At 43.0% G+C, this 23,199-nt stretch overlaps 1 protein-coding gene across 1 annotated transcript in view; it reads left to right on the forward strand.

Moving 5' to 3' along the window:
- LOC126088420 (uncharacterized) overlaps positions 1 to 23,199 on the forward strand; it is a 124,977-nt gene that overhangs the window by 76,993 nt on the left and 24,785 nt on the right. Inside the window, exon 3 of the mRNA XM_049906561.1 lies at positions 12,560 to 12,703. Coding sequence (XP_049762518.1) covers positions 12,560 to 12,703 — 144 coding nt within the window. The remainder of the gene's footprint in view (positions 1 to 12,559; positions 12,704 to 23,199) is intronic.

Here is a 23,199-nt window from a genome sequence, read left to right on the forward strand (position 1 = left end):
CTGTTAGGTCTTGTTGCCGGATTCCGTCTGCGTGAAAATGGATGTAAAAATGGAGGAACGAATTTATGTGAAATTTTGTTTTAAAGCCAGGAAATCAGCTTCTGAGCCTTACAACCTATTAAAAAAAGATTTTGGAGATATTTGTATGAGCCAGTCAAATATTTTTGTCTGATTCAACAGATTTAAAAATGGCTGAGAATCATTTGAAGATGAACCACGGTCCAGCCGTCCTTCCACCTAAAAAATGTTGTGAAAGTTCGCGACTTAGTGCTCTCTGATCATAGACGTACAATTAGGGAGATGGCTGATGAACTTAATTTAAGTTTCCATGCAGTTCAGCCAATTTTAACTGAAGATTTGAACATGCATCGAGTATCCACAAAATTCATTCCAAAAGTTTTGGCAAGTGTCCAGAGATAATACTGACTTTAAGTGTGCCAAGAATTGATTAATCAGACTAAAAATGACCCAAACTTGTTAAACAGGATAATTACAGGTGACAAACTGTGGGTATATGGATATGATCCTGAAACCAAAGTGCAGTCTTTGCAGTGGAAGACTCCAGGTTCACCACGACAGGAAAAAGCACGGTAAAGTTGGTCGAAGGTGAAAACAATGTTGGTGACTTTTTCCAATTCTACCGGTATTGTGCATCATGAATTTACCCCTGGAGGACAGACAGTTAACCAGGAATACTGAAAGTGTGTCCTTGAGTGTTTGTGCGAAAAGGTGCAGAAGAAAAGGCCTGTATTGTAGAAAGACAGGAATTGGGTGCTACACCATGACAAAGCTCCAGCTCATTGTGTCTTCTCCATCGTTGAATTCTTGACCAAATTCAAAATTCTTGTGCTTCCACAACCACCATATTCTCGATTTGGCCCTTTCAGACTTCTACCTGTTTTCTAAACTGAAATTTTCACTGAAAAGGAAGGGATTTGACTTGGTTGAAGACATGCAGGCAAAAACCCAGAGTGTCCATAACACACTTCAGAAAAAAGTTTCCAGGGATGTTTCCAAAAGTGGAAACACTGTTGGAGTCGGTGTGTTCAGTCAGAAGGGGACAGTAGCATGTAAGTACCACCATTGTACAATTACAAGCCCACTGTTAAAACTTTCCAATCACACCTCATAATATATCTTGTCTGCCTCCACTCTTCTTCATCTACATCTACATCTAAACTAAATCTACATCTACATCTATATTCCACAAGCCACATTAGGGAGTTTGGCGAAGGGTACTGTGTGTACCAGTGTCACTTCCCCTTTTTCCTGTTTCAGTTTTGATTGGTTTGTGGGAAGTATGATTGCTAGTAAGCCTGCATGTGGGCTCAGATCTCTCTTCTTTTATCATCATGGTCTTTTCAGGAAATATAAGCATGAGGAAGCAATATATTGGTTGACTCTTCTAGGAACGTACACTCTTGGAACTTAAACAGTAGACCAGTCCACAATGCAGAAGGCCTCTCTTGCAGTGTCTGGCAATGGAGTTGGCAGAGCATCTCTGTGGTGCTTTTGCTCTTACTAAAGAAACCTGTAACGAAATTTGTTGCTCTCGTTCAGATCTTCTCTATTTTCCAGACTGATGAGCAATAATCAAGAACTGGTGAAAGTAGTGTTTTGTAAGCTACTTCCTTTGTTGATGAACTACATTTCCTGAAGATTCTTCCACTGAATCTGTCTGACATCTGGAATACCTGCAGTTAATTTTATGTGGTTGTTCCACTTCAAATCACTCCATGTTGATACTCCTAGATATTCTATGGAAGTAACCGCTTTCAGAGACTTTTCTGCAGTTGTGTAATTATCCAGTGAAGGGTCTCTCTGTCTGTGTACATGCAGTGCCTTACATTTGTTTATGTTGAGGGTCAGTTGCTCTGCAGGTCTTCCTGCATTTTGCTACAATTTTCTAGCAATGTGTTTCCTCTGTCTCCAACAGCATCATTCGCAAAAGCCTCATGAAACTTCTGACATTGTCTGCTAGGTCATTTATATATTTTGGGAAAACTAATGGTCCTATACCACTTCCTTGGGGGGCACCTGAAGTTACTTTTACGTCTGAAGACATCACTCTGTTGAGAATGACATGCTGTGTTCTGTTCATTCTCAACAGAGTGATGTCTTCAGATGTAAAAGTAACTTTGGGTGTGCCCGAAGGGAGTGGTATAGGACCATTTGTTGGAGATAGAGGAAACACATACAGAACGAGCTGCATTTCACACGATCATTGTTTTAGAAACCCTCATTGATTCCTATAGAGCAGATTTTTGGTCTCCAGAATGTCACATTATGTGAGTAATGTTAGTCTGTCAGATTCAATGAATGTGCATTTCAGCTTAACCATCTTCTTTCAGTTCTGTCCTATTGTCACTCCATCTAGTCAAATTCTTGCTCTTGGTTTGCTGTGGCATATTCTCATTTGGTGAATATGTTCCAAATATAACAGTTCCCACTTGGTATATAATATTTCATATGCAGCACCAAATCCATAGAGGGTAAGTGCTCAAAGCTTTCTTAATTATAATAGAGACAGCAGCTTTTTTCTCATATATGTTAAACAATTCCAGCCTGGGAATGGACATAATTTCCAAATTCCTCATTTTCTCATTGCATTTTTATTGCTTATGGTTATGTACGAGGGTACTCCAGGTGTCAATAATCTGTTGTGTGTTCTTGCTGAGCATATTGTTGTTAGGTCAACTGGTTTCTTTGACATCCTTTCACAATGATCTACAAGTGCCAATAAAAATAAGTAGTCATTGTGCATTTTGTGAGATTTTAACACGAACTGACTGTGAGGTCAAAAGTGTTAAATGTTTGGAAGTTGAAACTATCAGAAATTTACTGTCAATTATGTGAAGTAATGTGGTGGTGGTGGTGGTGGTTGTTGGGATGTTTAAGGGGGACTAAACAGCTAAGGTCATCAGTCCCCCATTCCAAAAACAGGCGAGACATAAATGCACGAAGCAAGTAAAACCCCAAGGGGAAGGAGACTCCCCCCAGGCCCTAAAAGAACACAAATGCGGTAACGAACACAACAGACACGAAGAGTACAGATGAACACCAGACAAAGAAAAACAGAAGAAAAGAAGATGGCCGGAGACTGGTTGACTGACCATGACTACAAAAAAGGGAAAGAGTCAACCAACCGACTACACACTAAAATCTGCAACCAAATACGAGAGACTCGAGGACAAGAGACACACAAAGGGAAAGGAGCAGGACCTCCCTAAATGGAACCATAAAAAGGGCTACCACGGATAAAATGTAAAATGTCATCAGCCACGGAGGCATTGTCGCTTAAAACCAAAGGCAAAGTGCCCGGGAGATTAAAAGACTGCTGGAGGGTGCGCAGTCGGGGACACTCCAATAAAATGTGGGCGACCGTCAGCCGGGACCCACACCGACACAGGGGGGGGATCCTCCTGACGCAAAAGATGGCCGTGTGTCAGGTATGTATGGCCGATGCGGAGCCAACACAGGATAACAGAGTCCCTGCGAGAAGACCGCAGGGAGGAGCGCCACACATCAGTCGTCTCCTTGACAGCCCGCAGTTTATTAGGTGCTGTCATGCCTCGCCACTCAGCAGACCACATCCCAAGCACCTTACGGCGCAACACCAGCTGCTGATCGCGAGCCGTGAAGCCGATTTCCAAAGCTGGGATGTCGATCGCCCCTCTGGCCAGCCTGTCAACACGTTCGTTCCCCGGGATGCCAACATGACCTGGCGTCCAAACCAAGACCACCGAACGACCAGAACGGGCAATGGCGGAAACAGACTCCTGAATAGAGGACACCAGAAGAGAAGAGGGATAGCAGCGGTCAATGGCCTGAAGGCTGCTCAGGGAGTCACTGCAAATGACGATGGACCTACCTGAGCAGAAACGCATATGCTCAAGAGCGCGCAATATGGCCACCAGCTCTGCAGTAAAAATACTGCAGCCAGCTGGCAAGGAGTGCTGCTCAACATGGGCAGCGTGAGCAAAAGCGTAGGCAGTGCGACCATCAACCAGGGAACCATCAGTGTAGACAGTCTCACAGTCCGAAAATGAGGCGAGGAGCGCAAGAAAACGGCGACGGAGGGCCACAGGCGGAACCGAGTCCTTGGGTCCCTGTGCCAAGTCCAGACGGACGGACGGCCGGGACAAACACCAGGGAGGCGTAGGTGCACGGACCCGGAAGGGAGGCAGAAGAGGGAATGACCCCAGTTCCGACAGCAGGGACCGGACGCAGACAGCTACGGAAAGCCCAGACCTAGGTCGCCGTTCGGACAGATGGAGGACCATGGCAGGGAAAAGGAGGCAATGATTGGGATGGCCTAGTGAGCAATGCACGTGGACAGCATAGTCGGCGAGCAGTCGATGGCGGCGAATCCGCAGCGGGGGAACCCTGGCCTCCACCAGTAGACTATCCACGGGGCTGGTACGAAAATCGCCAGTTGCAAGTCGAACCCCACAGTGGTGTATGGGGTCCAACAACTTCAACACTGAGGGTGATGCAGACCCATAGGCCAGGCTCCCATAATCAAGCCGGGACTGCACAAGGGCTCTGTACAATCGCAGCAGCGTGCAGCGATCTGCACCCCAAGACGTGTGGCTAAGGCAGCGGAGGGCGTTGAGGTGCCGCCAGCATTTTTGCTTCAGCTGAGTAATATGAGGGACCCATGTGAGCCGGGCATCAAACATGAGTCCGAAGAAGCGGCAAGTGTCCACCACTTCAAGCAGGTGGCCGTCGAGGTAAAGTTCAGGATGAGGGTGGACCGTCCGACGCCTGCAGAAGTGCATAACTCGAGTCTTGGCTGCAAAGAACTGAAAACCATGAGTCAGAGCCCATGATGCTGCCTTGCGAACGGCGACTTGCAGCCTGCGTTCGGCGACTCCCGTAGTCGTGGAGCTAAATGAGATGCAGAAGTCGTCGGCATACAAAGAAGGAGTCACCGACGACCCCACGGCTGCAGCCAGACCACTAATGGCCACTAGAAATAAGGAGACGCTCAACACCGAGCCCTGCGGGACCCCATTTTCCTGTATATAAGATGAACTAGAGGCGGCACCGACTTGCACCCGGAAAGAGCAGCGTAATAAAAAGGTTTGAAGAAAAGCCGGGAGCCGACCATGAAGACCCCACTCATACAACGTGGCGAGGATGTGATGCCTCCATGTGGTGTCATACGCCTTCCGCAGATCGAAAAATACAGCAACGAGATGCTGACGTCGTGCAAAGGCCGTACGGATAGCAGATTCCAGCCGCACCAAATTGTCCGTGGCAGACCGGCCCCGACGGAAGCCACCCTGGGATGGAGCGAGGAGACCGCGCGACTCAAGGACCCAACACAAACGCTGCCCCACCATACGTTCGAGCAATTTGCACAAAACGTTGGTGAGGGTAATGGGACGATAGCTGTCCATCGCCAGTGGGTCCGCACCGGGCTTCAAGATGGGGACAATAACACCCTCTCGCCATTGCGACGGGAACACGCCCTCGCTCCAAATGTGGTTAAAGATGGTGAGGATGTGTCTCTGGCAGTCCCTGGAGAGATGCTTCAGCATCTGTGCGTGGATGCAGTCCGGTCCTGGTGCTGTATCAGGGCAATCGGCGAGGGCAGCGAGGAATTCCCTCGGAAAGGAGCATTGTATGTTTCAGAACGACGCGTGCGGAACGATAACGGAGTCTGCTTGGCTCGCTCCTTGAGAGTGCGAAAGGCGGGGGGATAAGTTGCAGTCGCAGAGCTCTGAGCAAAGTGCGCAGCAAGGTGTTCAGCAATGGCGGCAGCGTCCGTGCAGACAGCGCCGTCCAAGGAGATCCCAGGGACACCCATAGGGGTCTGGTGTCCATAAATCCGCCGTATCCGGGACCACACGAGCGAGGGGGAGACAAGGGAGCCCAAGGATGAGACATACCGCTCCCAGCATTCCTGCTTACGCCGTCTAATAAGACGACGGGCGAAGGCACAGAGCCTCTTAAAGGCGATGAGGGTCTCGAGAGACGGGTGCCACCTATGACGCTGGAGGGCCCGCCTACGGTCGCGAATAGCCTCAGCAATCTCCGGCGACCACCAGGGTACAGCCTTCCTCCGAGGGAGTCCAGAAGAGCGGGGGATGGCAGCCTCGGCCGCCGAAATGATTGACGTGGTTAAGACACGGACCACCTCGTCAATGTCACCCTGTGGGGGAGACTCAACGGTTGCCGCGGAAGTAAAACTCGGCCAGTCAGCCCTGTGGAGAGCCCAGCGGGGCAGGCGCCCAGAAGAATGACACTGGGGCAGTGACAAATAGATGGGAAAATGGTCACTACCACACAGGTCAGGATGCACTCTTCAGTGGAGGGATGGGACAAGTCCGGGGCTGCAAAGAGAGAGATCAATGGCCGGATGGCCGAAAACGAGCCATGGGCCACACTGAAATGCGTGGGAGCACCGGTATTCAAGAGGCTAAGGTCGAGCTGAACCAACAAATGCTCCATGGCACGACTGCGGTCATCGGAGACAGTCCCACCCCATAGAGGGTTGTGGGCATTGAAATCGCCCAGCAACAAGAAAGATGGCGGCAGTTGGGCTATCAGAGCAGCCAGGACATGCTGCGCGACAGCACCATCCGGTGGAAGGTAAATACTGCAGACGGTAATAGCCTGTGGCGTCCACACCCAAACAGCGACAGCCTCTAAAGCTGTTTGTAGAGGTACAAACTCGCTGTGAAGAGAGTTAAGGACATATATGCAGACGCCACCAGACACCCTTTCATAAGCTGCCCAGTTCTTAAAATAACCCCGAAAGCCACGGAGGGTGGGGGTTCGCATTGCTGGAAACCAAGTTTCCTGCAGAGCAATGCAAAGGAAAGGATGAAGGCTGATAAGTTGGCGGAGCTCAGCTAGATGGTGGAAGAAACCGCTGCAGTTCCACTGGAGGATGGTATTGGCCATGGATGGGAAAGGCGTGAAGGGACTGGGGAGGCAGATTACGCCTCCTGGGCCCCTGCTGCTACTGAGTCACCACCTGGACAACAGCCATCTATTGCGTCCGAGGGACTGGCGAGATCCATGTCCTCAGCGGACGCCAGGATCTCCACCTCATCCTCAGATGCAGAGCTTGTAGGAAGCGATGGAATGGGTGCCACCGCAATGTCGGTAGCCTTGGGGAGTTTCTTCTTCTTCTGCTTCTCGCGCTGTGCCTTTGGTGGTTCAGGCTGGGAGGGCGGCACTGGGTCAGTCTCAGGGACAGACGACGACTGTGTGTCCCGACGACCAGGGACCGGCGGTTGTTTAAGCCACTTGCGGCTGTCGGCCTTGGTACCAGTCGGAACTTGAGAAGGGAGGTCCCCAAGGGACCCCTTCCTTACGAGAGTAGCCGAAGAAGTCTTACGCCTCTCCGGCTGGGAAGGGGGAACTGATGTCCCCGATGGTTGGGGGGGTGTTGCTCCTGAAGTAGATGGAGCAGGAGCAACAGTGGGTTTAGTGCCCCCCACCATCAAGGGGGCAGGTGTGGGACTTCGACTCTGAGAGCTGACTGGAGCGGATGGAACTGTAGCAGGAGTGACAGTTGCGGCATAAGAAGCTGTCATGTGCACTGGATGAAGCCGATCATATTTCCGCTTCGCCTCAGTGTATGTCAGGCGGTCGAGGGTCTTGATTTCCATGATCTTCCGTTCCTTCTGCAGAATCGGACAGTCTGGCGAGCAAGGCGGATGGTGTGCTCCACAGTTCACACAGATTGGAGGTGGGGCACAGGGATGATCAGGATGGGATGGTCGACTGCAATCGCGACAGATGAGGTCAGAAGCACAGCGTGAAGACATATGGCCAAACTTCCAACACTTGAAGCACCGCATTGGGGGAGGGATATATGGCTTGACATCACAACGGTACACCATCACCTTGACCTTCTCAGGTAACGTATCACCCTCAAAGGCCAAGATGAAGGCACCGGTGGAAACCTGACGATCCCTCGGACCTCGGTGGACGCGCCGGATGAAATGGACACCTCGGCGCTCCAAGTTGGCGCGCAGCTCATCATCGGACTGTAAAAGGAGATCCCTGTGGAAGATAATGCCCTGGACCATATTCAGACTTTTATGGGGCGTGATAGTGACGGAGACATCCCCCAGCTTAGTACAAGCGAGCGAGGCCCGCGACTGGGCGGAGGATGCCGTTTTTATCAACACCGATCCGGACCGCATCTTGGACAAGCCCTCCACCTCCCCATACTTGTCCTCTAAATGCTCTACAAAGAACTGAGGCTTCACGGATAGAAAAGATTCCCCATCAGCTCTGGTACAGACAAGATATCTGGGCGAATACGTCTCACTGTCATTCAATGCCTTTCGTTCCTCCCATGGTGTGGCGAGGGAGGGGAACGATTTTGGGTCATAAACGTTACCTTTAAAATGGGCTCTCGAACGCTTAGAGACTGCTGGTGGCTGGCCACCAGCAAGAGAAGATGTGCCACGCTTCATTGCGTGTCATCCACCCTGATGCCACCTACTCCGACCAAGGGCCCTCCCCACGGGCGCCACCCAGCCACAGCAAAGGCCACCTGGCAGGATGGCCATTGCCGGGAGTCCCGATGCCCCAGGGAGATGGGCATCTACTCCTTGGCATACAAGGGGAGTTAACGGCGCAGGCATCAGTAGAGCGATCCCTGTGTTGTCAGGGGGCTACAACCAACAGGGTACATGGCGGCCCCACCACAACGGACTGGCTACCGTGCTGGATCTTAGGTGCAAGAAGGTCCAAGGTCGTCGTCACAGTTAAAAGCAACACTGCAGAGTGCAGTGTGGTAATCGCACCCAGGGACGTATCCTCGCCCAAGAGATGGAAAACGAGCGGGACACCATTGCAACGACGAAAAACCCGGCTAAAGGTGTCAATGCATGACGGATACAGTGCACCATGTAAGGCGCCCTTCCACAATTGGCTCGCTCTTCGGAATAATTTAGAAAGATGGAGGTCAAACCCGAGAGGGGACCATTACATAAGGCCGAAACAGTTGAGACTCCTTTTAGTTGCCTCTTACGACAGGCAGGAATACTGCGGGCCTATTCTAACCCCCGAACCCCCAGGGGGGAAGTAATGTGAAATTTTCAGTACTGGATGATTAAATTTGCTCCTCAGAACTTGACCTGCACATCATTCACTCATCACATATGATTTTAAGAATCAAGTGAACGAAATTATACAAGAAATATGTGTAGAAGGGGTTACAGTTTTTCTTTTTCCCAAGAATGTTTTGGTCTTTTCGTGGTGAAACTGTGCCTGAACACCTCAGCTGTACAAAAATTAGTGCACTATGGATCCCCCAGCATAGTGGTTAACACAAAACACGGAGAAAGGCTGGAGCACTGATGTTTTTTATGTAGTTTCAAACAGAAGGAAATGCCTTTCTTAATCAGACTGTCACTGGTGATAAGACATAGTGCTCTAACTTCACTCCAGAGATGAAGCACCTAACGCCTGAGTGACCTCGATCCCTATCACCCGTAAAACCATGAAATTTCCAACTCTATCAACACTAGTTTATGGCACCTGCTTTTTGGAATTGTAAGAATGTTTTCTTGGTGGATTTCTTGTCAGAATAGACACTATGATGAATGCAAACTGGTACTGTGATTCTTCTTCTTCTCCAGTCTTCAGTTATCTACGGAAGGGAAGTTGTGTGTGCTATCTGTCTGTGAAATTTGTGAACTTTGTTCTGTATTTTGTTATTGTATTTTGACTATTTCTGTGTTATGTTTTCTGAGTTGAAAGGTGAGAATCAGCCAAGTATTTGCCTAAATGAGTACGGGAACTCACCTATAAATGACCATCAGGCTGGTTGGTGTGTCAGCCACGGTCATTAATCTGCTGTGCAGATCCGATACAGGTCTGATTCACCTTCCTGTCTCACAAACTAGTGCCCTGCGCATTGCACCACATGAGCAGTGCATACCAATATTGTGGTACCCTAAGAAAATTACAGTGAGCAACACAAAATCATTTGTGCTGATTTCTTTCTTGTGTTATTGTGTTTTTTCACGACTATGTCCATTCTCACACTACTGCTGCTGCAATCAGAGCCTCGCTGGATCAGTTTGGATTGGAAATTTTTTATCACTCACCCTACAGTCCAGATTTTGCTCCTAAGGATTTTCTCCTTTTCATAAAATTTAAAGAACTTCTGGTCAAGAAACGTTTGGGAAGATGAAATTAAAGACTGCCACGCACAACAGGTTTCCCAATGATGTGCAGCCAGCTGTCATTCACTATCACGAATGTGTCAGCCATCTTCAGTTGAGCTATCAAAGACTGACATTTTTGTTCTTTTTTGTTATTTCAGTTCTCCATGAAAGGTGGGACTGGCAGCAGATAAAACTGCTTTTCAGCCAGTGATTATATGTATCTAAAAGAAGTTTCAAAACAGATGGCAATAAATGATGTTTTTTGAAAAACACATTGGTGGACAATTTTCATTAGTTTTAAAATGCTTTATGTGATTTTATATTACCATTAAAATATTATTGCAGATGAGAATATCAATGATGCTATTATATAATGGTGATGCTGGTGGTGTATGAAAATGATCATAACCGTGATGGAGGCTGTATGATGAGAGTGTCATGGGGCCTTGTGTTAAATTCCATTATTGCAGTCTTTGAAGTACTTACATTTAGATGGCTTTCATTGAAATACTGGATTATTTCATTGGTTACATTGTTGCACAGCACTTCCAGACTGTCATAGGCTTTGTGTTTGCACACAATTGATGTATCATCCACATACAATAGTTTTTTTACAGTTAGAGGAACAATACTGTATATCATTAACATAAATCAAGAAAAGAAGGGGTCCCAAGACAGAACCTTGAGGCACTCCATATTCAATATCAGTAATTTTGGATTTGAAAGACCCACTGTTTGTTTTACACAAGACAAACTGTTTTCTATTGCTCATATGTGGTTTTATTAACTCATAGCTGGTTTCTCTAATACCCAGGATCCATAACTTGTCAAGTAATATGATGGTATTGACACAAAAAAAAGCTTTTCTAGATCAAGGAACACTCCAGTAACATACTCCTTGTTTCCCATGGCAGTTATTATTTTGTCTATTAATTGTGCTGCAGCTATTGAAGTTGACTTGTTTTCCATAAAGCCATTTTGATTTTCAAATAATAAGTTGTGTTGACTTATGTATGTCACAGTCTAGTATAAATAACTTCCTCAACTACCTTAAAAATGCAGGTAAAATTAAGATGGGGTGGTAATTTTCAGTTTCAAATTTATCACCTTTCTTGTGAATAGGGGTTACTTGTGCTACCTTTAGACTATCTGGGAAACAACTTGATGCAATTAAATCATTTACTGCTGTCACAATGCATCACTTATGTTGTCTATGTGCCTTTTCAGTGTGTTGATAGACTTTGTATCTTTTAATGTCCTCACTGTGTTTTTTTTATTTCCTTGCTATCACTTGGGGCCAAGTATATGCTTTTTTTTGTTGGAATGTCCTTATATCTATACATAAGATTGTAGGAATGGCCACTGATGGATTTTCCAACAGAAGAAAAGTGCTCATTAAAACATTTGTGATCTGGTATTGGGATTTCACGATACGCCCTTTATGGTTTATAGTAAGATCACTAGTTGATTTGTTCTTACAATCGCTAAAGCTATTTATTACTTTCCAAACAGCTAAGCCAGTTTTAGTACAGTTTCTTAACATTGTAGCTATGTATTTACTTTTAGTTCCTCTCATATCCCTGAATACTGACCACTCCTCCTGGGACACTCTTTAAACAAGCAAAAGCTAAATTGTGGCAAAGTTCTCAATCCTTGCGTATAGATCACAGTCCCACTGTTCATAAACCCACTACATTGATTGTCAGAATTTCAACACCTTCTAGCTGCTGCTCTAGCATCAGCTCTTGGTTCCAATAATCCTGTATGAGTCAGAAGTGTGCTGTATGGCATCTGACACCAATCTCTTGCACCTCTAAATTCTCCAGAATAATGCCTTGACAGTAATATCAGTAGCTGTTAAGTTATGTCCCTAAGACAATAACATAATCCACTGTGTCACAACATTCCATGGTAACCTATCTGATCTACTGCATTTTGATGTTAACCCTAGACATTATGATTAGTGGTCTGACACTTCCACTCTTAACCATCAGGGCACACTCAAAGATCAAGCAATGGTAATATCATGTTGTCAGTACTCTGGTATCAGACTACTAAAAAGTCTGCCTAAAAACCTGCAAGATAGTGTACTTCACAATGACTTTCCAAAGAAACTTAAAGACTATCTCAGTGAAAAAGAGTTTTACAGTGTTGCAGAATACTTATGCCATTAAATTTGTATAAATTGTTATTCATTATCAATGATGTAACAATGTAAGCTAAAGGTGTAGAAAAATAAGTGATAATGAATGTTAATACTTTGACATATCCTATATTACACGTACATTTACTGTACACAATGTAATTTCACAGGATCAAATAAAATTCAATTCAATTCCATTCTACCTAATGCCTCGTGTACCTGAAAGTCATCCATTGCAGAATGGTAAGTAAAACTGTGTTCGGGCCGGCAGTTCACCCATCAAGTTTCAGAGGGCCACCTGAACCCAGCCGTGACACTGGGAGCAGCACTGCGTGGTGACATCACACTACCAGCCGCTGCTGTCTACATCATCGCTCAGCTCGCTGGAAGCTCTCTGGCCTATGGCCTTCTACTGGTGAGTACTGCTCAACTCCAACTAAAGTAATCACAACACTCAAATGCAGTAAGAATCTTTTTCCCTACTGAGGAAACACCAAACTCCTTGTTTTCATGATTTGATTTGCTTTGCTTTATTTCATCTCATAACATACAATATTCAGGTCGTGTGATCTGTTGTACTGGAGACATGTCAATATATAATTTTAGGGCTTTAGTTTACAGACTTAAAAATAATAACAAGTATAGTTGTCAAACAATTTTCTAACAGTACAATACTTTTACATTCTTCATTTTTTTTTTCAGAGATGTTAGTTGCCCTGTTTAAATTATCACCTCATCATTCATAAACTCCTCCACTGAATAATAACATTTTTCCACTAAGCGTTCATGTAATTTTTTCCTTAGATGACCAATTTCCATGTTCAGAATATCACAGCCCTTTAATTTGTTGTATATTTTCATGCTCATGTATCAAGGAGTCATAGAATATAGCTATAATCGGTGTGGAGGGAGCATAAAATTTTGTTTTTGCCTCATTGTGTAAGTGTGTTTGAAGTGAAATTCTTTGCAAAGTTCAGGTTTACTATACAGGAAAATTAGAATTTCAAAAATGTGTAGTGATGGGACAGATAATATATTTAGTTTTTTAAACAATGGGTGACATGAGGTTCTTGGATGTGCGGCACACATCTTCCTAATGATCCTTTTTTTGGAGTTTTTATATCCATACCATGTAACTTGGATTACCCCGAAACATTATGCCATATCTGATGACAGATTTGAAGTAACTATGGTACACAATTTTTCGGCTGTCCATGTCTATTACATCATGTAACATTTGCATTGCAAAAGAAAGGCTATTTAGTTTGTTAACTGAATATTCTGAGTGTGCCTGCCACCTTAAGTCTTCATCCAAGTTTAGTCCTAAGAATTTCACTGTGCTTGCTGGTTCTATTTTCTCATTTCATGTAGGACATAGATCTCACTTGGTTTAGATTGTTTTGTTTTGAACTTTGTGAGTTGTGTTTTTGTAATGTTTAGTTTCAGAACATTTAATTGAAACTAGACTTCCAGAGAATCCAAAGTGTTTACAACACATTCATTGATTTCTGCAGAGATATTTTTTTGTCAATCAGCACTTAAGTGTCATCTGCAAATAGGACTGACCTTGCATTGATGTTCAAGGGTAAATCATTTATAGAAAATGGGAAGAGAATTGGTCCGAGAACTGAGCCCTGTGGAATACTTAGTGAGATAGTTTCCCATTTTGATATGTAATTTGCAGAGTTAGATGTTATTATAACTCTTTGCATCCTGTTCGTCAAATATGAGGTCATCCACTGGAGGGCACTACCACTGATCCCATATCTGTCTAATTTATAGTGCACCATGGAGTGATTCTATGAACTGAATGCTTTGCTTAGGTCACAGAAGGTACCTGTAACTTTGTGTTGTTATCCAATGAGGAGCTAACTCTTTCAACAAATGTGTTTATTGCATCTAAGGTACTTTTTCGTTTTTGGAACCCAATTTTATTTTTATTCATGATATTACATTTTGAGACAAAATTTTGTATCTGTGTTGCAGCAAGCTTTTCAAATAACTTAGAGAAAACTGACAGGTTAGAGACAGTTCTGTAATTTCCCATTTCTTCTTTTGGGCCTTTTTTGTGTACTGGTCTTACTTCGGCATACTTCAGTAATACTGGAAAGCATCCTTGCTGAAATGATTGATTAATTATTTCTGTCAGAGGATGTGATATTCTTTTAAACACCATTTTAATTACTTTAGTTGGTATACCATCCCATCTAGCAAAATTATTGTTTTTCAGGGATAATATAACATCATCTACATCTTTCGTATAACATCTGTAAATGCAGGAAGCTGGTCAGAATCTTGAGTAAGGCCAAATAACTCCACATTATCCTTATAAGTAGACACATTTACACTAGATTTAGCTACATTTATAAAAAAATTATTGAAGCAATCGGATATTTGAACAGGGTTTACAGTGGTAACAGCCTGGTCTTTGATTTTTGAAATTTTCTGGCTGTTTGTTGATGTACCTAGTTCAGAATTGATAATGGACCAGACAGCTTTTGACTTGTTCTTGTGATCTCTGGTGAACTTATTGTTAGACATTCTTTTGGCAGCCTTTACAAACTTTTTGAACACAGTTTTATATTGTTTCACATTCAACAAAGTCTAGATTTGTATTGAATTTCAGTTCATTATGCAAGTTTCTTTTTCTTATAATAGATTTTTTAATGCCTGGAGTAATCCAGCTTAGTGTATTTTTAGTCTTTTTATGCCAAATGCTGCGTGGAAATACTTCATTGAATATTGCTAAAAATGTTTCTAGAAATCTTCTAAAGTTCTCAGAACTTGAAATATTATAATCCAGGGACCAGTTTATTTCATTTAGCTTAATGTAAAACATATCCATATTGTTTTTGCTGAAGTTTCTTTTTATACACATTTTGCTATCACTTTGTTTATGTATTTGAGATGGTAGCTGCATAAACAACTATCTCTATTGCCTAATAAATTTCTTTATTACACCATTTTGGCTATTGCCCTCATCAAATATCAGGAACTTAGAACTTGCAAAATAAGGTCCAGTGTCAATATTAAATACCTATATCTACTCTCAGAGTTAGTTGACACCCTGAGTAGTTACAGGTTTTTAATATTCACATTGAACCTTGTTTTGAAAGTTCTATGTTTTTGATACCTGATAATGGCAGTAGCCAAAACAGCATAATAAAGAAAGCAATCTAGACAGTTTTATTCATAAAATTATTCACAGTGATCATGGAAGCATACAGGACATTAAGTTTCTTTATTAAAAACTTCATTTACACATTCAGCCATTTGGCTCCCATCTGCTTGATAAAAGTCTCTTACAAATTCCCCATACGTTACATATTACTTTACACATTTCAATGTTGCCCACGGATATTTTCTAATATCATCTTCCATCTTAAATTATACTGCCATCAGTCTTTTTTTATCTCTTAGATTCCAGCATAGAACTTTCTTGGTTCATCTACCATTCAGTTCTCTCATTACAATTCCATTCACCAACAGTTTATTTTATTTGCAATCATTATTCCACTCTAGTTTGCCCTCTGATTGTTACTTTGTGTTCTTGCCTCCCACAGTGAATCCTGTCATACATGTCCTATTGCTCACTTACCAACCATCAGTTTTTGAATGATTTTTCACACAGAAAGTCCATGTCTTATTGCCATCAGCCAAAACTAATCGTGAAACTTAGCATTTGAGATACAATAGATGTTTTGAATTGTGAAGTAACTAACAACAGATGGAAAACCATACAACCATTTCACTAAAATTTCAAGAGAAGTATTAGAAAGAGTGATATTGATTCTTGAAGTTTTCCCGGCGGACATAATGTTCCATCATCTTTCGGGCGTGCACTCGGGACAGCGACAATTCTTCTTGTGATATTTCGGCTAGAAACCTACAGCCATCTTCAAGGCAAGTCGGAGACTGAGTTCATAGCTAAACCGTGACGAAGGATTTCATCTTGACAATGCTTGGAAACCGCTTATTTCACACCTTCATTCGGAAAGAATTTTTGCATCTTCACTTCCAACAGATGTTACCACTTTTAAAGATTAATTATTTATTTACAAGCACTGTGGATTTGCGGCAGCACTATTTTTTTGCACTCTGCGCTTATATGTTTATCTTTGCTATATACATCTTATCTATGACTAGCGCAGTAGTGGCGACTTTGATATCTTTGACGCATGCGCTTTCAATCCTCAGCAGCTTTGTATCACGTGAATCTCCCTATAAATAGGCACACGCAAACGCTATGAACTCAGTCTCCAACTCGCCTTGAAGATGGCTGGGAGGTTTCTAGCCGAAATATCGCAAAAGAATTGTCGCTGTCCCGAATGCACACCCAAAAGATGATGGAACAGCCAGTCCATAGTGCCCATTGGACACTATTAATATGAGGGTAATCCCAAAAGTAAGGTCTCCTATTTTTTTATAAGTACAGAACTCTGCTTGTGTGGGAGTTGGTCACACTGTTATGAAGAGTGAGTCACGCACTGTGTGTAAACATGCACACGCCACGCTGAGGCGCTCAGTCTTGGCTTGGCACCCATGGAGAATGGAGCTCCCATTGGATGTTACTGCCAAGTGCGAATTGCATGCAGTTATTCGGTTTTTTTAACACAAAGGGCACTGCACCGATTGAAATCCATCACCAATTTATGGAAGTGTATGGTGAGTCATGCATGGATGTCAAAAATGTTCGTAAGTGGTGTAGAGAGTTTGCAGCTGGTTGGACCAAAATTCACAATGAACAAAGGAGCGGGAGACTGTCAATTTCTGAGGAGACAGTGTTGAAGGTTGAGCAAAGCATACGTGAAGATCGACAGATCACCCTGGATGATCTCTGGTTCCTGAGGTTTCCCAAAGCACCACTCAACAGAATTTTAATGGAAACATTGAACTACTGGAATGTGTGCTCAAGATGGGTGCCACGTATGCTGACCTGGGACTACATGTGGCAACGAGTTGATGCTTCCCGCGCATTTCTTCACTGCCTTGCAACTGAACAGGACAACTTTCTGGAGTCAATTGTCACGGGAGACGAAACCTGGGCATACCACTTTACACCTGAGACCAAGCAACAATCACGCTAGTGGTGGCATCCTTCTTCACCAAAGCCACGGAAATTCAAACAAACACAGTCTGCCGGTAAAGTGATGACAATCGTTTTTGGGATCGGAAAGGGGTATTGTTGGTCGACTTTATGCCTACTGAGACCACAATTAATGCTGACAGGTACTGTGAGACTCCGAAAAAACTCAAATGGGCAATTCAGAACTGGAGAAGAGGAATGTTGAGCAAGGGTGTATGCATTCTCCATGACAACACTTGCCCACACATTGCTCGGGAAACCGTTTCTCTCCTGCAACGGTTTCAGTGGAACATAATCACCCACCCACCCTACACTCCTGACTTGGTGCCCAGTGACTATCGCCTGTTCCCTAAGTTAAAAGAACATTTGGCTGGAAATTGAATCAGCTCCGATGACGAGGTGAAAGCAGAGGTTCATAACTTTCTGAACAGCATGGCTGCGAGCTGGTATGACATGGGCATACAAAAACTGCCACAGCGTCTACAAAAATGGATTGACAGAAATGGTGATTATGTTGAAAAATATCTAAATGTTCAAGCTGTAAACTGATTTAAACCATTATAGAAATAAACAGGTCTATGTACTTATAAAAAAATAGGAGACCTTACTTTTGGGATTACCCTCGTATTATTTTTCGAATTCTGGACAGGTCAATATTATCTCAGTTGCTCTTCTGAAAACTTTCATGTAATTTTATACACAGTATGTTATATTTCAAGCTAAAATTTATGAATAGGAATAACTTTATAAAATATTTTAGTTTCAACATTATAATCGATAAGTGTTAGTTCTGAATGTACAATTTTTTTTTCTTTTTAGAAACATTTGCAATTACAAATTATTTGCACACTTAAAATTTCTATTATTAATTACACAATCCTGTGCTGTTTACTATGTTTATTTCTGGATTCATTTATGAAATAATAATCAAAATTAATAATGCAACAAAAACTAGTAGGAATACATTTATTGAGAAAAATTGTAAACCCTTTGGAATATTGTTATTTCCACAAAGTGTGGAAGTCGTAAACTTGTCTCTCATATGATCAGACACGTTTTTGAAAAATAGGTGTGAACAATGTAATTTCGGCTTTGTTAATTTGAAAAATCAAAATACTGTATGATACACTAAAATGTGGGAAAATCAATGGGAAATATATTCACATAAAAAAGTCTGCAACAACAATCTTCCAATTTATTTAGTTCAATCCAACCATGAGGACCTGATGTTAGATTTTCAATTTCAAGAATCAGACTTATAGACTAGAAGAACTGGAGCCATCTCAACATGACAAACTAAGTAAACTTGAAAGTTTATTTTAATCTTTGCTCCTCTCAAATCTTCATAAAGGATTTTGCTTATTAATTACCTGGACTGGGCATTGTTCAGTGTGGACAATAGATGGAAGAAGGAAGGATATTACTACTGGCAGTACACCCATGGACTGTTTGATCAATGTATCATTTATATGAGTGACTTATTCTTGAAGAAGACGAATTACTCTGCCAGCATAGCACATAAAGCAGTGCACCAAGTCTAATTGGAATGGTGTGCCCAAACAAAAGGCCAATTTGTGACACCGTCAATTTGATGTCTGTCTCTCTTCCTTTTTTAACACAACATCATATGCATCAGCCATTCTCTATCATCACTGGGCAATGCTATGTCATCTTTCATGTGTGCTTTCAGTTTGTACTATAAATTCCCCCTTGAAACATGTGCATATTGTGTTCCACAATTCCTTTCACACACATGGGATTCACAAAAGAGGAAGGAAATGAGGTTTCATGCTAAATCAACATTAAAGTATTGTACGAGGGTCAGAACCAGTAGGGCATCATGTCTGCGCATCCTGTCACATGACATCCATTCACAGTTGGCCACTCTTGGCCAGTCTCTTACTATGCCACAATTACATTTTAATGTCTCTACCACTGTTGGTTGCATGGTTGTAATGCTTCATTTGTCACCATGTCAGTCAGTAATCTTGCCAATTGTGAAGTGTGCTCGGGTATTCTGTGTCCATTTTGGAGTGCTATCACAAGGATGATGCAAATTCTTGAGTCACATTGTAATCGGTGAGGAAACATGGATTGTGCACTACACTCCAGAGAATAAACATCAGTTTAGTGAGGCTTCTTTCAAACTCCCCAATGATACCACAAAAATCATGGTCACAGTTTTTTGAGACTGAAAAGACGTTCTTCTGTGAGACTTTTTCCCAAGAGGGATGACAATAAATGCTGAGAGGTACTGTTAAGCATTATTAAAGTTTAGGCATGCTACTCAAAATCGGCGGTGGGGACTGCTCTCTAGTGATGTTCTTCTTTACCAAGACAATGCTCGGCCTCACATAGCAGTGAGAACAAAGATGCAACAGGACAAGTTTCACTGGGAATGACTGGATCATCCGTCATACAGCCCCGACTTAGCACCATCATACTTTCATCTGTTTCAAAAACTGAAGGAATTTCTTGGTGGAAAGTGCTTAGAAAATGATGACATGTTGAAAGAAACTGCTACTAACTGTTTTAACGGTCAGGCAGCAAAGTTCTTTGATGCTGGGATCCAAAAGCTGGGGCCACGACTTGACAAATGTTTAAATGTTCATTGTGACACATGTTGAAAAACTGAAAAAATGTGCATATTGTAAATTTTGATACAATTTGTGTCCATAAATAATGTTTCTCTTACTCCATTACAAACTGGTTCTTACTGTAAAAATCATATCAGCCTGGGATCCACCTCCAAGCAAAACAGGAATGAACCTCAGCCTGCCGCCTCATTGGCTACTGCAAGATATACAGGATGCTCATGGAAGTTCCAATGCAAACCCTTGGGTGACACCTAGTCTCGTTGCTGTCACCGACTCATGGTGGCCGGCTTGCCTACCTTAACAACAGCCCTGCCCATCTGTGGTTTCTCAGGTCTCTAATAGTGGTGACCTTTCCTGAGGGTTGCATCATCTTCCTGGCCTCTTGGCATGGTTGCATTACGGGTGGCTGCTGCTGGTCAAGAGTCACCTTCCAGTGGCCAAAGACATCTGCCGACACTGCCCATGACTCACCAGCCTTGAGACTCCTCCTATTGCCAGCACCCTTATTACCTTTGTGTTGATTTCACCACCTCTTCTTAAGGGGTGCACCTACAAGCAACAGAGGCATGTACTACTGGCCACCACCTCTCCAATCACTTGCGACACTACTGTAGGAGATGAAGGAAAACAAAAAAATAAGCTCACCAAGTTGTCAACCACATGGCCACCATGGTAATGCCTGGTGCCAACTTTGCTGCTAATGGTGAGAGAATCACTGCAATTAGCACTGCATTGTGGGCACTGAATCTTCTTACACAGGTCACATGCCAGCCTTTCATTACAGCAATATTCTTCCACCAGTCAGCTATAAACAATGCCACCCAACCGGTCAGCAACAGTTCACATTGGGATTTGCCCAGACCAAGTGTTGAACGCATCCTGCTAGTCCCTGAATTGAAGATCTCTTCGCTCCATTGCAGTCATTTATTCTGAGCCACATACGAGTGCTCACTCTTCTCCTTGTCCAAGATCTCCACACTGGGCTCAAAGCCAGCCACACCCACAGCCATTCATTACAGCAATATTCTTCCACCAGTCAGATATAAACAATGCCACCCAACTGGTCAGCAATAGTTCACATTGGGATTTTCCCAGACCAAGTGTTGAACACATCTTGCTAGTCCCTGAATTGAAGATCTCTTCACTCCATTGCAGTCATTTATTCTGAGCCATGTACGAGTGCTCACTCCTCACCTCGTCCAAGATCTCCACACTGGGCTGAAAACCAGCCACATCCACAGCCTGTCTATCAGTCTGCAACTCACGATGACTCCCGTATAATGCAAATTGCACCCATGGCCAGCTGACAGAGCTCATCCATCTGCATTGTCTGCAGCAACCACACTATCTGTGACTGGCTAAGAGCTTCTGCCTCACTGGGAGCCCTGCTGCTGGACCGTCCTTGAGCTGTACCACTCTTCACCAATACAGCTGCAGTGTCACTGCTCTTGTAAGAATTCTCTAGAGGAATATTAGTGACTATTGGTGGACTGAAACCAAGCAGGGTAGATCAACGTCAAAATAGCTGTTTGGCTATATTCAGTTTACAAGTATAAATAAAGTTCATTAGTCTTGCTACCTGAGGCATGTTAATTGACATGGCTCTCTCAGAGGTCATTAGAAATGGAGCACAAGCTAGGGCTGAGGAAGCATGAGGAATGAAATGGGCTGTGTCCTTTTCATAGGAACCATTCTAGCATTTGCCTTAAGTGATTTTGTGAAACTGAGGGAAAAATAAATCTCTGTGACCAGATGGAGTTTTGAGTTATGGCTCTCCTCAATATAAGTACAGTAACTTCCAACTGTGCCATCTCTCTTGGTTATCACTGTAGAAGACTAAGTTTTACACAGGAAAATATGCCTGGAAACAGTATATTTCGTGTTTCAAGAAAAGTAAAATCATCTCATATTTTCAGCTCTTACACTTTTCAGGAAGTCCTTACATAGAAAAAAAAAAAGCTATCCAGCACACTCATCGCACAAATTCTATCTGCACAGTGGCATCTGATACACTTAGTAAAAAATACCTAGTGTGCAGTGTACTGTTTTGGCTCATGCGTAACCTGTCAACCTACTTATCCTAAAACTAAATGAGTGGTACTTAGTGTGGGACAAATACCACCTCTAACCGGCATTGGATCTGATTGTCAGCTTTGCTACTGAAGATGCCCAGAATAATTTCAGATTTACATCTCGATATATATCTACATACATACTTAGCATGCCACTGTATGGTGCATGGTGTATCATTACTAGTCATTTCCTCTCCTTTCCATACACAGGTAGAGCACAGGAGAAATGAGTGCCTATATGCCTCTGTACAAGCTCTAATTTCTCATTTCTTATCTTTGTGTTCCTTATCTAAAATGTACATTGATGGCAGTAGAATCAGTCTGCAGGTAGCTTCAAATGCCAGTTCTCTATACTTTCTCAACAGTGTTTTGCAAAAAGAATGTTGTCTTCCTTCCACTAATCTCCATTTGAATTCACAAACCATCTCCATAATATTCATGTGCTGATCAAACCTACTTGTAATAAATCTAGTGACTCGCCTCTGAATTGCTTCAGTGTCTTCCTTTAATCTAACCTGGTGGGGATCCTAACACTTGAGCAGCATGTAAGAAAGGGTTACACTAGTGTTCTACATGTGGTCTCCTTTACTGATGGGCTAAACTTTCTCCCAGTACATAATATAGCGAGGTACAGGAGAGTGCATACTTTTTAATTCAATGCATTATAATATTTTAAATGAATGCTGCAGCTACAGAGCTATATTTACAGGCGAGTGCAAGCACAGGGCATTCTTGGCTGCTCAGTGGTTAACCATGAGTGTGTACTGCAGATCAGAAAAAACCTTAACTTTGCTGATGACAGAAAATTCAAAAATATTGTATTTTAAATATCATGTAACTTAATACAAGACTGTGCACCTATTTTTGCTCATTTCCTTGTACATTACTACTGAACAAAGCTCACCTGAACATGAAATGTTGGCAAGATTATGTCTGAGCAAGAACTAACCTAGAATATCCTGGATGAGAGTGCTCACCAAATGTGAATAACATTACATACATCTTCATGTACTGGTACATTCAGAAATGTTAATTAACAATCAAAGTTTCCCTGAGATATTTGTCTTTTATTGTTATTGGCTTTGGTCAATAATCATTGCTAAATACTTCAACTGACACCATTAGCCTTTCAGCTATAACCAAAACTCATTTCCTC

Source organism: Schistocerca cancellata, chromosome 6, assembly GCF_023864275.1.
Source record: "Schistocerca cancellata isolate TAMUIC-IGC-003103 chromosome 6, iqSchCanc2.1, whole genome shotgun sequence".
NCBI classification, from domain to species: domain Eukaryota; kingdom Metazoa; phylum Arthropoda; class Insecta; order Orthoptera; family Acrididae; genus Schistocerca; species Schistocerca cancellata.